At 46.4% G+C, this 18,261-nt stretch overlaps 1 protein-coding gene across 3 annotated transcripts; it reads right to left on the bottom strand.

Moving 5' to 3' along the window:
• Nucleotides 1–1,209: 1,209 nt before the first annotated feature.
• On the bottom strand, nt 1,210–17,806 carry rbm33a (RNA binding motif protein 33a). 3 transcript variants are annotated; one of them, XM_027156763.2, is made up of 19 exons: nt 17,624–17,806; nt 16,701–16,791; nt 15,941–15,989; nt 15,782–15,855; nt 15,400–15,625; nt 13,877–13,999; nt 13,622–13,787; nt 13,311–13,537; nt 12,297–12,603; nt 11,897–11,958; nt 10,355–10,481; nt 9,950–10,233; nt 9,563–9,820; nt 9,177–9,455; nt 6,975–7,574; nt 5,475–5,651; nt 4,783–4,962; nt 3,726–3,814; nt 1,210–3,545 (listed from the first exon to the last, which is right to left on the bottom strand). In XM_027156763.2, the coding sequence occupies exons 1-19, from the start codon at nt 17,640–17,642 to the stop codon at nt 3,497–3,499; spliced, it is 3,387 nt and encodes a 1,128-aa protein (XP_027012564.2). In that variant the 5' UTR covers nt 17,643–17,806; the 3' UTR covers nt 1,210–3,496. The 3 variants fall into 3 exon arrangements, with proteins under 3 accessions (XP_027012564.2, XP_027012563.2, XP_027012565.2); XM_027156762.2 differs by lacking the exon at nt 17,624–17,806 and adding an exon at nt 16,917–16,956; XM_027156764.2 differs by lacking the exons at nt 4,783–4,962; nt 17,624–17,806 and adding an exon at nt 16,917–16,956.
• Between the last annotated feature and the right edge of the window lie 455 nt (nt 17,807–18,261).

The raw sequence follows: 18,261 nt of genomic DNA, 5'->3' as shown, positions 1-18,261 counted from the left end.
CTGAAACGCTTGATGTTTGATGCCTGGTGACTTTTTCTCTGGAGCTACATGGCTAATTAATTCATTATTAGCCTGGTATGTGAAGAAGCAACCATTGGACACCGAACAAGTCTTTAGCTGATTGACTGCTTGTGAAAATTACTGCTGAACCGTTCCTTTAAATCAATTCCTATAAAACAACCATGTCGACAGAATCTGGATCATCAAACCTGCAGGAAAAAGAGCCCCAAATTAGTACACAGACAGAATCAAACCACTCAGAAGGCTTTTTCAAAAGTGTGAAAACTCCTAAAAAACACTCAAATATGAGTAACTGAACCACAGGACAGAAGAAAAACATCTTCATACGAAGTTACTTTAAGATTCAATATGAACCAGGGTTTGTTTCTAATAAAACTCGTGTTTAAGTCTTATACGTATTCGTGTATATATATACACATACACACGTGTCAGAAAGGTGTCACGTGACAGGGCACAGCACAGCCGATACGCTTCAAACGCATGAGGACGTTCAAAACAAACGGAAAAAAAGACACAAAAAATAAAAGGATGAAAAATAAAGAAATAAAAGCAAGATAAATTAAAAAATGTTCATGCACACACAGAACAATAAAGACATCTTACCAACGTGTTACGAGTTACCTGTGGACAAGACGTAAAGAAATTACCCACGTTTATCTATTTAATCTAGCAAAAAAAAAAAAAAAAAAGATACAGATTTCAATTGGGCTGCTTTCATGCTCAACGTTTTTCCCACTGCCTAATAAATACATATATAAATAAATAAATGTATGTATAAAAACTCCTCACTATAAAGCAGCCTTCAGTTCTAACTTGCTAGGATTCAAGTTTTTTTCATGAGGGGGAAAAAAAAAAAGTTTCCTTAAGCTACAAATAAATAAATAAATAAATAAATAAATAAATAATTTCAAGTAGCAACCAAATATATATATATATATATATATATATATATATATATATATATATATATATATATATAAATATATATAGATATAATATAATAATAATAAAAAAAATCAGTTCTTTAAACTCAAAAATCCCCCTCCCTTAAACCCAAAACACTTGACTGGAGACGTTAAGGTGGTAAGATGAGGAAAAAGAGACATTATTGTTGGTGTTTTTCCCAGTGAACCGCCTTCGGATACGCCACGTTACGTTACGTTTTATACACACGACCATCATTTATACTTTTTTTTCTTTTCTGTTTTTTTTTTAATCTTTAAAACGTCTTCAAATCATCATATTAATAAGCGTGCCAAAGATCAACACTTTGGCCTAAGCCTGCTTCTCCAAACAAAATGTATAAAACAATTCAGCAAATGATGTGTTTTGGTACAAATAAACAACAATTTGAAAATTCTAATATTTAGGTAAAGAAAGAAACAAAAGAGAGAGAAAAAAAAAAGACTTCCACAAAGTTCCTCAAAAAGGTCCAATTTAAGCTGGTCTTATTCACATGAGCGTAAGCGCTGATAGCGGCTGCTCCCGACACACAGCTACTCCTGGACAAGCGCAGAACAGTGAACCGCTGAAAGGCTAACGGCTAGAGGAACGAGGACGAGGGCAGCTTCTGTGCTAATCGCTAAGAATGAAAGATAAAGTGACGCTCATTAAAATAAAGGGAAACACATAGGAGTAATAGCTTGGCGTTAACGGTGTGGTAACGCAGCGCAAAATCACATCTGTATATTTTAAACAGCGGAGCTGGAGGAGGAAACACTGCCACGACGCTAGTCAGCAATAAACACTAGCTAGTGCACGCTGAGGAAGCTGTGAGGAAGTGGAAGAATTTTAATGAATCATCCATTCAAGGCAGAGGAAAACATGAGAACTCATGTTGTACTGATGGCAGCACGAGTTAGCAAAGACATCCGGGAGGAAACGGAAAAAGAAAGAAAATGCAAGAACTTCAAAACAACTCCAGCTTTTACAACCTCGAGAGTCCGGTGGAAAAATACAACATCTGATCATTTCAAAGTAGTTAGCAATGCTAGCAAGCTAATCCAACTAAGAAAATGAAGTACATCATAAAAAAAGCCATGGGTAAAGATAAATAAAGAATAAAGAGTGTGTGTGAGAGAGAGAGAGAGAGAGAGAGAGAGAGGGGGAAGAACAGAAATGTTTACTTGCTTGTAATGCAAGTTAGCAGAGCTAACATAACAATCCTTCACAGCAAGGGAATGGAAGAGCGCACTTAAGCAACAGAGTGAACAAACGCATAAAAACAGGGAGATTTTTACCTCAGAAAAAAACTTCACACGCGCACAAAAAAAAACCCATCCACAAATCCACCTCTCCAGTCTAGTTTAGCACAGAGCTAACACAACAATAACAACGCTTCAGACTCCAGACGCTAACGTGATGTATAGATGCGACACAAGCTAAAAACTTCAGAGCTAAATCTAACGCTGGGGCTGTGAAGGAAACGACAGAGAGGCCATTACTACGGAGTTATCAAGGAAATGAAGAACGAATGAAACCCTGAAATAAAATTAGCGGTGTTAGCATTATATTTCTTCAGAATGCAGAGCTTCGTAGCTAATCAGAGCCGTGCTAGTGTTAAAAAAAAAAAAGTGAATGAGAGAGAAAAAAAAGAAAGAAAGAAAGAACACAATAGTCTCCATATCGAACAAACTGAAACAGAGCTATGGCTAAGTGCACATGATGCTAGCTGGTAAAATTTCAATCTGTGGCTTTTCTGCTGTGAGCTCGGCAAACATGAGCACATGGTAACATGCTGTAGAGTAAGTGGAAAGGTTTGTCACAAGAAAATCGAAACTATCGCCGGTGTTTTACTATAGAATCTGTAATAGCGTTTCTTTTGTTTAATTTAAAGGTAGACTTTTATTTTTTAGTTTGATGATAAAATGAATAAAGTCGGCATTTAAACCTGCAATCAGAACTCTAAAATAAACGTGTGGCTGCTAAAAGCTGAGTGAAGTGTTGTATTGGGATAAATGTGCTGAAATATGAACTACAGCTACGTCACACCTGAACAAACTCTTACACCCAGTTTCTGCTGCCCTCTAGTGGTGGCAAAAAAAGAACTACAACTCCAGCATGAGCGATCTTGTCCAGAAGCATGTGAAAGCGTAAACGAGGAGGACAGGAGCAACCAATATCGAGCGCTGCAGGTCTCACTTAAAAAAAAAGCAGCCTCTCTCACCTTTCACTTGCTGATCGTTCAGTCAAAAGAAAACAATAACAATAACAGCGTCTCTACAGTCAGAGTGACTTTCACTAAGTTTTGGGAATAATCACCGGAGTAAATAACACAAAGCAAGAACAGGTGCTCTCGGTGAAACCGTGGACGATTAAAATCCGAGTCGTTTGGTGTTTTTTTTTCTCCTCACGTTACTTCCTCCGAGATTCGCTTTAGTGTTTTGAGAGCTTCCGAGGAAAACGTGGCCTCGATCCCGGAGCCCAATGTCACCTCTCGGCTTCGTGCTGATCGTTCTATCGTCCGTCCGTCCGCTCAGCTGTCCAAAATGGTCACGTCGATGTGGGACAGATCGATCATATGCCTGCGTGATCACGACACAAACAATTTAGCCGCTAAGCCGTTTATTTAAGCTTCATGCAACAAACAAGTCGTATTCCACCGACAGCGACGTTTATATATATATAAAAAAAAAACAACAACGACAGCTCGTCACGTTACAGAGAAAAAGTAAACAAAAGAACTCCAGATGAACCTCGCTCACCTGTGGAAGCTGTGCTGGAAACTCAGAGCGTGCTGAGGATTCACAAACTTAGCAATGGCTTTCCTCTGCTGCGGCATCATCTTAAACATCTACAGAGCATTAACGAAAAAAAAGAATAATTTTTACATTAATTTTTTTTTTTTTTTTAACATCGCTGATACAGGAAGAGAAACTGTCCTGAAGAAACACAGTTGTATGACAATTATACGGAAGCTTACTACTCAGTATATATAAACCTGTTCTCATCCATACAAACTAAAATTTAATAAAGTATCTGGCCACCAGATGGCGCAACAGTACAATCACAGACGCTCCAGACACAGGGACAGAAAGCCGAGTAACTAGCGCCACCCAGTGTACTATAGTGTTACTGCAACATGTGACAATTCATACAATTATCCATCATCACTGCTCAGAAATACACCTGACACGGGAGACTCCTTCCTTATGTGTCACCTGAACATCATCTCAGGCCAAGAGAAATTCACCAACATTGATAGTTTGCTTTCTATCTCTGGGAATGAGCTTTTACCATAGAAACCACAATCTAGCAGAACAACAGCTGCTGTAATAGAACATGAATCAACACCTTCAGACCAATCAGGATCCAGTACTATATATGGTGTGTCCTGTATGGGGCAGATGGAGTTACAGTCATATGTATGAGGCAGATGGAGTTACAGTCATATGTATGAGGCAGATGGAGTTAAGGGTGTGTGTGTATATATATATATATATATATATATATATCTATATTTATATATATATATATATATATATATATATGGGGCAGATGGAGTTACGGTCATGTGTATGGGGCAGATGGAGTTAAGGGTATATATATCATGCAGAAGGAGTTAAGGGTATATGTATGGGGCAGATAAAGTTATAGTCATATGTATGGGGCAGGTGGAGTTAAGGATATATATATATGGAGATATAGGGGAGATGGAGTTAAGGGTGTATATATATGGGGCAGATGGAGTTAAGGGTGTATATATATATATAGGAGATGGAGTTAAGGGTATATCTAAGGGGCAGATGGAGTTAAGCCCACCTGTATGGGACCGATGGAGTTGAGAAGGTTTTTGATCTGTTTCTCTGTGGTAGAGGATGACAGGCCGTCTATAGACACCGTGCTGGACTGAGACTCCACACTCCGTGTACTCTGTCTGTTTGGAGGCATCATCCGACCGCCACGAACACCACGCCCACGCCCACGCCCAGAAACCACCACCTCCACAGTGACACCACACACACACACACACACACAAACACAAACACACACAAACACACACACCTTAGAACAAATTTACTGTAACATGTCTATGAGCTTCATATCATTTCCACCATGCGTTCTCGCCCGTTCTCGCTGCTTAAAAACCAGCTTGACTTATTATTTACTCGTTTAGGACAGTGTTTAAAAAACCGCCGCCTCCAACTACTTACTATAGACTATAACTGAAACCTCAAATCTCTTAGTGACAAAAGGAAATCCAACAGAAAAGCAGACAAAGCAGAAGGACAAATATGTATTACGTAAACATGACAAGGAGGTAATACATTGTGTGTACTACACACAACAACAAACAACCAAAAAGGAAAAAACAATGTAAAAAGAGGGAAAATAAGAAAATGTTAATGTATTTCTCCAATTTGCAGGTTCTAGGAAAGAAGAAGCAAAAATGTCGGTCACATGCAGAATAATTTGTCTTTTATGCCCCAGTTTGTTGCCCTATGATGGCGTACCCGGTTACTCTGGTTCACTTCAGGCGGCTGCTGCGGCGGCGGTGGCTGGTTTTGCTGCTGTTGTTGTGGTCCAGCCGCTGGCACCGTGACCTTCCTGGTGGTGCCCGGTCTCTGCTGAGGAGTGGCTCGTCCAATCATCTGCAGCGGCTGATTCTGGAGGGGTGGAGTCTCCTCTCCCTGTGGGATAAAGATAAGCCTGCTCATATATTCTGCTCATACACACGTCTGAGGTATGATATTACTGTAGTGGGAAGAGAATGATGGCGATTCTGCAGGTCGTGTGGCAGGGATCCACTGAAACGAATATGGATGTTAAGAACTTATCCCTGCGGTATAATCATTAACACTGTCTGATCTTTATCATCTAGTCTAATTTTCTTGTTTCTTTGTCTCTGCTGTTGTACATGAGCATTCTGCAGGAAGGTGGTGACAAAAGACCAACTTGTGCGCTGATGAGCGAATCCGTCCGCCTGAACCAGACGCTATCACTCCATCGCTCTCCTGTCTGATGCGCTGACAGATTAACGCGCCTGAATAGAAAATCCAGAGCTGCTTGTCGGATGCTAAGCTGCATTATTCCCCTCACCCTCACCCTCTTCCTCCTCCTCGGTGCTTTTGTGAACGTTTCATTTACTCTTATCGGCAGCGCTAAGCTCAAAAGAATACCCGTCCCTCTTCTTCCCCCTTCTCCCGCAGGTATTATTACGGCGCTACCTGCGCTGAGGAAGAAGATTAATTGTGGGATTGACACCTATTTTAACACGGATCAGCGTCAGGCGTCTGGAGAGAAGAAGATAACGTTGTCAATCCGTTCTTGAAGATGAGACAAGAGTCTGGGTTTTTTTTTCGCCTCCACTCCGCTTCTCTTTTCACCGTTAAGACGTTTATATATGAAGCGGACTCCGCGTCAAATTTCCAAACTATAAACTTTTACGGTCCCGATGGTGCGTAAGTGACCTAAAGACGATTCGCAAACCTTTAAACAGCTGTCGGGAGATGAAATGCCACACGACTCACTCTGACGAGTGCCATTTCAGCTCTCGCGTGCACTCAATTAGAGCCCGGGGCCTTCATGTAGGCTTTATGGATTTAATTCGGTCAGATGGACGTCTTGATGGACGTTTTGTCCAGACTTGGAAAAAGATGACAAAAAAAACGTATTAAAGAATGCAGCAGGACGTGAACTTCACAGCTCGGTGTCTCTCGCAGATGAAGTCTGACGCTTGACTTTTTTTCTAATATCGTGTCCTAATATTACAGATCTGACCCTTCACTCCAAAACCACTTCACATTTTATACAGTAATATGCTCACAGAAACGGACACCACCACCACCACCACCACCACGCTTCACATGCTGGATCAGGGCTCACTTCTTTTGAGAGCTGTTATTTTGTTAGATGTTTGGGATTTTAGACTGGATGTAAAGATCTAAAGGCTAACATGCTCAAGAGGGAAATTCCTGCGTGACGCTGAAAGACGATAATAAAAGTGTACTTACGCCCGCTAGTCGTTTAACAACTCGCACTTTTTGTGGGATCTGAGGTGAGGCGAGGCCGCCGGTGTTAACACGCTGCATGACCGTCCTCTTCCTCACAATGTTAGCTTGTGCCTGGATCGGTGCAATCTTCTTCTCTGCTGGAGGAGCAGTGACGTCGATGTTGGAGCTCGGGAGCTGTGGAACGTGTCTCTGAGGGTTCTGTGGGCGCTGCTTTTGCTCTACGCTGGGGTTCTGTAGGCGGGATTTAATGCCGTTGGGGGTGGCTGATGGGGGCGTTGTGCTTGTTTGGGGTTGAGTCGGGATGTTTTTGGGTAGAGTCGGGATGGTTTGGGGTAGAGTCGTTATGGTTTGGGGTTGAGTCGGGATGGGTTGGGGTTGAGTCGGGGTGGATTGGGGTTGAGTCGGGGTGGATTGAGTCTGCACTGGGGGTGTTTGAGGTACTGCTTGTCCACCGAGGCGCTCCAGCAGCTCCTTTTTTCGTGCGCCTGCTTGCATCTGCCTGCGCATTTCCTTACGTTTAAGGATTTCCTCACGTAGTCGCTTCTGCTCCTCAATCTTCAGCCTGTACTGACGTGTCTCCTCATCCTCATCATCATCATCCTAAAACAGGCAATCAAAATCTTTTTCAGAATTTTAAGGTTATGGTGTGTTTGGACGGCTTTACCCGCGTGTGCGTGCACGTGAGTGCTTGGACGGCTTTACCCGCGTGTGCGTGCACGTGAGTGCTTGGACGGCTTTACCCGCGTGTGCGCGCGCGCTAGTGCTTGGACGGCTTTACCCGCGTGTGCCCGCGCGCTAGTGCTTGGACGGCTTTACCCGCGTGTGCCCGCGCGCTAGTGCTTGGACGGCTTTACCCGCGTGTGCGCGCGCGCGCGAGTGCTTGGACGGCTTTACCCGCGTGCGCGCGCGAGTGCTTGGACGGCTTTACCCGCGTGCGCGCGCGAGTGCTTGGACGGCTTTACCCGCGTGCGCGCGCGAGTGCTTGGACGGCTTTACCCGCGTGCGCGCGCGAGTGCTTGGACGGCTTTACCCGCGTGCGCCCGCGCGCGAGTGCTTGGACGGCTTTACCCGCGTGCGCCCGCGCGCGAGTGCTTGGACGGCTTTACCCGCGTGCGCCCGCGCGCGAGTGCTTGGACGGCTTTACCCGCGTGTGCCCGCGCGCGAGTGCTTGGACGGCTTTACCCGCGTGTGCCCGCGCGCGAGTGCTTGGACGGCTTTACCCGCGTGTGCCCGCGCGCGAGTGCTTGGACGGCTTTACCCGCGTGTGCCCGCGCGCGAGTGCTTGGACGGCTTTACCCGCGTGTGCCCGCGCGCGAGTGCTTGGACGGCTTTACCCGCGTGCGCGCGCGAGTGCTTGGACGGCTTTACCCGCGTGCGCGCGCGCGTGCTTGGACGGCTTTACCCGCGTGCGCGCGCGCGCGTGCTTGGACGGCTTTACCCGCGTGCGCGCACATGCTTGGACGGCTTTACCCGCGTGCGCGCACATGCTTGGACGGCTTTACCCGCGTGCGCGCGTGCTTGGACGGCTTTACCCGGGTGCGCGCGAGTGCTTGGACGGCTTTACCCGCGTGCGCGCGAGAGTGCTTGGACGGCTTTACCCGCGTGCGCGCGCGCGAGTGCTTGGACGGCTTTACCCGCATGCGCGCGCGCGAGAGTGCTTGGACGGCTTTACCCGCGTGCGCGCGCGAGTGCTTGGACGGCTTTACCCGCGTGCGCGCGAGTGCTTGGACGGCTTTACCCGCGTGCGCGCGAGTGCTTGGACGGCTTTACCCGCGTGCGCGCGAGTGCTTGGACGGCTTTACCCGCGTGCGCGCGCGCGCGAGTGCTTGGACGGCTTTACCCGCGCGAGTGCTTGGACGGCTTTACCCGCGCGAGTGCTTGGACGGCTTTACCCGCGTGTGCGCGCGCGCGAGTGCTTGGACGGCTTTACCCGCGTGCGCGCGCGCGCGAGTGCTTGGACGGCTTTACCCGCGTGCGCGCGAGTGCTTGGACTGCTTTACCCGCGTGCGCGCGAGTGCTTGGACTGCTTTACCCGCGTGCGCGCACGCGCGCGCTTGGACGGCTTTACCCGCGTGTGCGCGCGAGTGCTTGGACGGCTTTACCCGCGTGTGCGCGCGCGAGTGTTTGGACGGCTTTACCCGTGTGTGCGCGCGAGTGTCTGACATGTTTACCTGTGTGTGTGCGAGTGTTTGACATGTTTACCTGTGCAGGTCTGTTTGGCATGTTTTTTTGTACAGGTGTGCTCGTCTGTGCAGCTGGTATTTTATTCTTCATCTCCAAGGTGGCTGGAGGTGGGACAGTTTTAGGGAGACCACGCCCTCGCCCGTTGTCTTCTCCCCCGCCTCCCTGCCCAGGCCTGGTCAAAGGCCTAGGCTGATGGTGACGGATGGGGTTGGGGTTGCCGGGGGCGACGGGGAGCTCACGCAAGTTACTGTTTCGCTGAGGGAAGCTTTGGAGGTGTTGCATGGATGAAGGAGACCCCTACACACACACACACACACACACACACACACACACACACATCTTAAGACTCTAGCTCCTTCCAGATCCTTGAGATCCACATTTTTTTTTAAATAAAATTTTTATACCATTCTCAAGCCACCCATGTTGTTTTGTGGGCGAGGCTTCATCTGTCTGGGTCCACTTGGAATGGGCTGACGGAAGGGCGGGTGAGAGAAGTGCATGATGGGATGCTGCTCCTGGTGCTGATGCTGGCGATGATGATTATGAGGCAGAGGAGGACCTTCCTGTCTGTGCTGCTGCTGCTGCTGGTGCATTGGGTGATGATGTGGATGTGGGGGAGGGTCATGGTGCTGCTGCTGCTGAGGATGTGGCTGAATTAGGCCCTGGAACACCACACACACACACACACACACAGTTACAATTTAAACAGCATTTGTTATGAAGAGGTAAGAATAAAAATACCATTCTGACATCCATTGTGTTTTGTGTGTGTGTGTGTGTGTGTGTGTTACCTGCATGCCAAAGGGTGCATGCTGAGGACTGAAGGGGGCGTTGTGCTGCTGTGGAGGAAACGGCTGTCTGGGTCCCATGAAGCTGCGGGGTGCAGGCGGGGCGGGAGATGGCTGAGGAGGGGGCAGGTTGGGGCGAGGGGGAGGAAGGTCTCGCTGGAACATTCCACCGACCGGGGGGCAGAACCCTGGCCCCGGCTGAGGGAAGGATAGAGGAAGGATGTTGTTGTTCATCAAGGGGGCGGAGCCAGGGAGATCAAACAGTGGCTGGGCTGGAAATCGTGGCTCTGTCGAATAGAGTATAAATGACCTCCAATCCCTCAAAGGCAAACATCAGCAAAAACAGATGATGAATTAAAAATGTCTGTCCAAGAGATCTGACGTTATCTGGGACAGCCTCAGGATTACCATTGCTGTAGAATGGCTCCCTCTCCTGGTGGGGAGGCGGCGGTGGTCTTCTCCACTGCTCCTGAGGTGGGGGTCTCTGAGGCTGGAGGAAATTACCCTGGAGGTGCTGCTGGAAATCCGCAGGGCCCTGAACACATGAAACACCCACCGAGATGTTAGCGTGCATGAGCGCGAGTGCGGTGTCGGAGGAATACAGTCCCAAGGTGGAGACAAGTAAACAATTCCGCTATGGAACGACCGCTGACATTTTCAGCTAATGAAAACCCACGGTGAGATAACAATCCTCTAATCTCCCTGCTCTTTTATTCTCTTAAAGAAATGACACTTTTGCTCCTAAAGAGCCTCAGCGCTTCCTCTTGGCTCGTTACAAATGACTTAAGATGCGATCGAGCTTTTAATCCGGGCGAAAACGCGCTTGGAGGAAAAGTTACTTAAGGGAAAGTCAATCAGCCGGATTAGCTACGCAGAGCAAGGAAGGATGGAAGAATGGCCGACTCGAGGATTCGGGAAGAAGAAAAAAAAAGGTCAGCGGCTCCAACACAATGGGAGCTTAAAAAGGGGCCCATAATACCTGGGTGCGTGAAGAAAAAAAACACAGCGTTGAGCTAATCCTTGGCAAATACGCACTCAGGTGGTCAATATGTGACCTGATGATGACTGACGATCTGCATGAGAGATAAAATAAATACCGAAAGACAAAAGGCCATGATTGGGGGGGTTTGGGGTAGGGGGCGGACGGGACACGAAGCTCAGGTGCCAAGATAAAGCTTCTGACAGATTTGCATGATGAATTTTATATAAAAAAATAAAAAAAAACCCTACGATAAGAATACAATCATCATCACGCAATTAACGAATTAACTAGTTACAATGAGAATACGACAGGAAGGGCGAATAAACCCCTAAACGTTATGGCGCCGGTTACGATATATACGGAAAATAAAAACCGACAGGGATAAATCAAGACGTGGCTGTGATTAATATTCACCAAGTCAGCATTAATATTCATCAGAGAGCCGATATTGAGGTGAGATGTCCCTGTATGATAATCGATGCTAATCAGACACCCAGAGGGCCGTCGGTAGCTGCTGCTGCTCCACATTAGCATTTTAAATAACCTCCAAATGTGAAAAAGAAAAAGAAAAAAAAGGTGAAGGAATATAAAAACACGCAAGCTACTACACTTATCCACGTGCGTACGCAGCTCAATTAGTCCCAGAGACCTCCGGCGTGTGTGTGTGAGACGTGACGTTCTTATGGATCTCAAACACTTCCAGTGTTTATATAGCATAGCGTTGACGTTTTATTGTGTTTTATTTATGCTAACAGACTCGTACGTTAAAGCGTTAGGGATCGCGTACGGTATCTGTAGTGATGGGCAGCTAAGCAGTCAGACACCACCAGGGGGGTGCTGTGGACAGTATTGCTCCAGAGACAGACAGCATGTTGACTCAAATCGTGTGCGTGTGTGTGTGTGTGTGTGTGTGTGTGTGTGTGTGTGTTCGCGCGTGCGCTGTCGTGAGGTGAAGTGTGTTTACTTACCGGGAATCTTTGAGGGCCAAGGTTGGGTCTGGGCTGGTTCGGAGCAGACGATATCAAAGGAACTAAGAGAGACGGACAGAAATATACAATTCAGCAAACAAAAGGTGCGAGATGGCTGTGTCTGGTGGGCGTGTCTGTGTTGCACATGCAAAGGCGAACCTCTAAATTATATTTTACTTCCATATATGGCAGTTGTGAAGCCACACCCCCTTAAAACAGCTCTCGTTTCCAGAAACATTCTTAGAGACATCAGTACAGTTCGTTATACAGTTTAGTTGTAAAGCCACGCCTACTTCGAGCTGCTCATCTTTCCATATACGGCATTAAAAGACAACGATAATCTTCCCATAGGCGGTGCAGTGTGTTAAGCCACGCCCCCTGAGAGTGTAAGCTGACTTACCCTGCACAGGTGAGGAGGACGCCGGGCCTCTGAAATGCGGGTTGATGTGAATGTTTTTGGGCTGCTGCTGTTGCTGCTGCTGCTGGTTGGAGTGTGTGTGTGGAAGTGCGTGTGCGTGTCCGTGAGGGCGAGGCGGGTGCAGTTCATGCTGCGGACTCTGGTGTGGTGCCGGTGGGCGTGAAGACATCAGGGACTGCAGATGCTGCTGGGGGATCGGCATGAGCGGCGTAGGGAAAAGACCGGGACCTCCACGTGGACCGGAGGGGCGGGGCTGAGGACGATGGGACTGAGGAGACATCATCCTGGGCTGAGAGGGAAAGACATAAATGCGTCGTTAAAATCTACGTTTTCTCTTCAGAATATGTAAGATATCAGAAGAAAAGAAAGCATCTGTATGAAGTTGTAGCTTTGAGCTAAATCCTCAATTGAACCGTTCCACCTCTCTAAAGTCCGTGGGTGTTATTATTATTATTATTACTTTATTTTAAATCAAATAGATGAATGAATTAATAAGAGACAAGCTCCCGGGAGCAGGAACGACACGGATTTGCTCCCCCGTAAACAGGGAGATAAAAACCCCAGGGGATTACACACTCCTCCATGGATATTTAATAATAAAATAAGCAAAGAGAGTTAAATCCTTAGACAAAGTGCAGATTTAATTTGGCGTAATGCTTTCTGATGGACTCCTGCCAAGTGGTTCGGGGTAATCCACGTATCAACATGGATAAGAGCGCGACTCGAGCTAATTGACTTTTCTAAAGCAAACGTGAAGCGCGTGAACCTGAAAGGACGGACAAGTGCGAACGGAGGGTTGGTTAACGGAGGCTAAACCCGGAGCGATGACACCTGGATGTCCTGAAAGGTCACTAACTAAATATTACAAGCATCTGTTCGATCCGAAAGCTCCCTGACTGCAGCGCACCTTTAACGTGACCACGCGTGTCATAACGTTAAAGAAAATATTACATCCCATAATCTCAGGGTGGGTTATGAGCTGTGACCTGGGTCTACCTGCATGCCCATGACTGGCATCAGCGGAGGTCTGGATTCGTTCATCCTCCCTCGCCCTGCGCCTCCGTCTTTACGGAATCCTCCCAAACCGAATGCGGGCGGTCCTCCTCCTCCTCCTCTTCCTCCCCCTACTCCTCCTCTCCCTCGTCCACCGAAGCGACCTTGCTTCCTCAGCCGTTCCTTTTCCTCAAACTCCAGCAGGTCTGCTTTGGCCTCTTCGGTCAGTTCTAAAAGAAAAAAGGTCATGAGCGAGTAACTCCGGTGCTGAATAATAAAGGTTTTTATGTGTGTATGTTGGTTATGGGACGTACCCAGTGTTTCCGGAATGTTCCGGCGTTTGCTGACTGCGTCCGAGAGACGGACCACGGTGCTGTCTTTGCGCTCGGTTTTGAAACGCAGCCGCCCGCGTCCGTCGTCCTCGTCGTCCTCGTCGGATTCTTCCTTCGCGTCGGCCTCGGGTTCGCGTTCGGCCTCCAGCTTGAGAGACGAGTGGAAAATAAATCAATCCAGCACTAAGTGCACTCTGGATGTTTGCCCAATCTGAACTCTCACTAGTCATCGCTTACCTCCTCTGCTTCTGTAACCTGGGAGACGTCCTCGACTTCCTCCTCAGGCTCCGCCCCCTCTGCCTCAGTCATCTCCTGCCCGTCAGGCTGCACTTCCTGCGGCTCCGGTCCGTAGTCCTCGACCTGCAGGAAGAGTCAAAGTCAGCTAATGTTACATCAGACATCCAGTGAGTGGTGCTTCTTTACAGGGAACTAATCAACACACACACACACACACACACACACACCCCTCATTACTCTCCTCTATCAGCAAATGCTTTACTCCGCTTACACCACAGCAGATTTATTTACCTTTTTTTTACTCGGATTATAGCTACATTTATTAGACACAAATCAGAATACGATTTTCGTAGCTGAAGAAAAACTCCCTCATGATGATGATGACGATGATGAAGAAAAACCAGCACGGCTGCAGACGGAGACCGGGATGAACATGTTAACGTCAAGTGTGAAAAGGGGACAGCATGTGTGTGTGTGTGTGTGTGTGAGAGAGAGGGGAGAGAGGTGTTGAATTAGCATAACAGTGGGGGTCTTGGTCACATTTCTATGCCCCATTAGTATTCCTGCATTTATTTGAAATTCAATGAAATGTAAATGTTCCAGTCGATGCACTGCATTGAAAAACTGATAAACACACACACAAACACTCATGCATTATCAATGACCGTGTCGTCTTTAGATAAACACACACGCACCTGAGTGACAGGCAAAATATAGCGTGTGAATGTCTACACACACCTAGACACACAGCTATACGTTCTGTACACTGTTACACTAAGTGTCCTGGAAATGATTTGTGTAAACACACTCACACACTCCTGTACACAGCAATCCTGTGTGTGTGTGTGTGTGTGTTTATCTGTAAAAACGCTCGATCCCGCCCACTCGAAAGGTGTCTCTGTCCATCTGGTATCCTTTGTGCTGCAGACAAACACGTCTTTCGACACACTACAGATCCCAGAAGAACTTTAAGGAATAAACGGATGGAAGCAGAGAAGCGAACAGAATCATCAATCATCCGGTGCTGTGCCGGAGCTTTAAAAGCCTTAACAATCTTTTCACCTCTTATCAGATCCGGGCTGAGGCCCGTGTCCTCGAGTGATGTGACAGGACAAAAGAGGTTTGGAATAAAACATCACTAAAAGAGGAAAAGATGGAATGAGGTGTCAGGTGCAGACGCCACCTTCCTCCTGTCAGGAATCAGAGATAACGGAGCTCACGTTTTATATACACACACACACATAAACACACACATATAAAGAGGTGCGTTAACAACGTGACCTCATGATCCAGGTCCAATGCTGCTAGATGATTCTCCTATGCTCCCAGAATAAAGACCAGTCTATGATGCAGCGATTGGTTAGGAAGCTGTATAAATTACAACGGTTGAGGTTACTGCTGTGTTTATGAGTGGAATGTGACACCAACTCTAATTTGCCTAATGCACTTTTACCCCTCAGAGATGTGGGCGTGTCCAGCGACGAGTCCAAGGAAAGGAAAGAAGAGAGGACAAAAAGACTCACTTGAAATTCATCATCCAATGGCTCGTCAATCTGCAGCTCCAGCACTTCGTCTTCATTTCCTGCCGTGGTGCAGTCCATCCCCTCTTCCTCGTCAGCCCTGTACTCCTCCCCTTCCTGTTCCTCCTGTACTCTGTACTCCTCTGCTGTGTACTCATCTCCTTCCTGGAGCTCGAAGGATTCGCTGAGACCCGACGTAGCGTTCAGGCTCACCGCTGCACCCTGCGCACTAACATGAACATACACACAATACTAGAATAAAGAACTCGTTTGTTTTTAGCTTCCGACCAATCAGGTCGTAGCTGAAGGACCAGAGAGAGCAGAGCAGAGCCCAGGCCTATAGTGAAGTTGTGTTCAGCGAGCACTGAGCAGATTGGGATCAAACCTGGTGTTCTGGTCTTCCTCGTCACTCTGCAGCAGGTCGTCATTAAGCTCTTCGTCTGACAGCTCTGACGGGTTCTGCAGGAGAAGCACGAGAGATTGGTGTTAGTCGCTGCACCCGTCTGTGTCTGATGGACGTGTCGCTCCATCATAGCACACTTACCTTCTTGGATGAAAGCCAGTCCTCCTCCAGCAGGTCGCCTTCCAGATCACTGCCGAGTAAAAAGTCAGGTTAGAAACACTTTCCATCTCAATCAAACACACAAACCTCAGAGGCATCCCATTAAACCAGACCTGCGTCTGCGACCGTCAAAGACGTCAGCGTCCGCAGGGCTCTGCAAATGTTAAATCAATTCCTGAAAAGTCACAGCGGGAGGAAAGCGTGGACGGATTTGCCGCTCTCGTTACGCCGAAGACGAAAAACTAAATGTCGTCGTCAGCGTGCTAAAGTCAACCAAGCAATTTAATCTCAATTCTTTTATCCTCCTCCTCTTTGGCTTAGCTTACTTAAATGACCGGGTTTTTATTTTAAAAAGAGAAATAAATCAAACCCTGCTTTAACTGTCTCTGCCATGGTGTCACGGGTTTAATCTTTATATTTTTTAACTATTGCGATTTTATTCTAGTTTTATGTGTTACACATTTTAATGCATTTTTTTAAAAATATTTACTCCAATGAAAATATAATCATTTCTATAAAATGTAATTATTATTGTGTCACGTCACTTTCATTTTATTCTAACGTTCATGTTTAGAATAATAGTGAGGACTTTTTTAGATTAATATTTCACGTCTTTTTTGACGCCGGAATATTTACAATTTATTTATTCACCTTTTAGTTTAGTTTTTTTTTTTTTTACTTATTAGTAAAGCAAACTTTACCGCATCTATCATTAATTATTTATAAACAGCCATTTGCTCACCTGTCCAGATCATCATCATCATCACCTCCTCCACCTCTTCGTCTCCTCGATCTCTCGGCTCCCGGTTTATCGTACTCGTCAAACTCCTCATCTGGAAAAACGAGACAGGACGCAATTAATCGTCTCAAATCCACAACAAGATACGTGATATTGACATATCATACGCGGCACTGCAGAACGTCCTCATTTACGTTACAGCAGGTGTTACACTTTTACCACTGACACTGGAGACTCCTTCCATTTAATGGTACATAAAGCTCTCTTTCTGATGAACTTGAACACATTGGTATCAGTGTTTCTAAGCGGCTGAGCAGTTGGTTCGTTTTTCTATATGTATACACACACATATACACATTATAAAAATACATTTTAGTGCATTATTCAAGCTTATACGTTACTGGATACATCCTAAGTAACTAGAACAGTCAAATCTATTAATTAAAATGCTTTCTTCATCGGATGAGCTCGGTTTCAATCGACTGTTTATACACATACACCGCATAAATCCAGATTTCTGCCGAAATTCTACGAAATCGTACGGAAACACACGAGCCCGTACGGAAACACACGAGCCCGTACGGAAACACACGAGCCCGTACGGAAACACACGAGCCCGTACGGAAACACACGAGCCCGTACGGAAACACACGAGCCCCTCCGGAGACACCCACAATAGGTTTAACACATTAGCTAACAGGCACAAAGCTGACGTTTAAACGATTTATTTAACATTCGAACTAACAGTGTGACATAACATCGTGTAAATATTCACACCTCAGCGCCCCCCCCTCCCCGCTCGAACAAGAGTCGGTTCATTTCTCGGTGTAGAAAAGCCGTCGTGCTAACAAGCTAGCTAGCAATATATGCTAACACAAACCGTCTCATTAAAGCGTCATGCATTTAACAGGCTTAATATCTCATACCTCGAGCACTGGCCGCCATCACAGAGGACGGCAGATGTCTTCAGAGTGTTTGTTTCCTTTCAGGTTTGGATAAGTGCATTGGGGCAGATGCTACAGGGCGATTATTTTGGACCCGAGGTGTTAGCGAGCGTATTATGTGAAGACGGCGTCGAAGTCATACACAAACATGGTGGACGGGTCCGGGTCGCGTGTTGCATTGTGGGTGCTGCGGAAGTACTGAATTTAAAATGTCCACCGGGTTACTTATCTGTGTCTTAAAATTGCACAACTTTTTAAAAATAAAATATGAGCTTTAGGTGTTGGGATATAACATATCTCTATATACAATGTCTGGAAAAGTGTTTATAAAAATCCTTCTTACATCACATTGTGTTTTCAGTGTGTTGAGTTTACAGCTTTCATTAAAGTTCAGCAGCAAAAATACACAAAATAAGAAGACAAATGGTTCTTTGTGTGATTTCAGCCTAAAAGTTCATTAGTAGTTTATTATCGAAGTCTTACAAGTGTATGAAGACGAACGCTTTCGTGCAGCAAGGTCGCTCGAGTTCACGTGGAAATTTTTTGGGAGCGAAACGATCGACTGACCAAAGATCCTAAGGAAATGTTCTTTTTACTGATGTTTTCCTTTATTTTGTCTA

Source organism: Tachysurus fulvidraco, chromosome 1, assembly GCF_022655615.1.
Source record: "Tachysurus fulvidraco isolate hzauxx_2018 chromosome 1, HZAU_PFXX_2.0, whole genome shotgun sequence".
Taxonomy (NCBI): domain Eukaryota; kingdom Metazoa; phylum Chordata; class Actinopteri; order Siluriformes; family Bagridae; genus Tachysurus; species Tachysurus fulvidraco.
The sequence above is the reverse complement of the archived record's forward strand: the minus strand, read 5'-3'. Positions and strand labels throughout refer to the sequence as shown.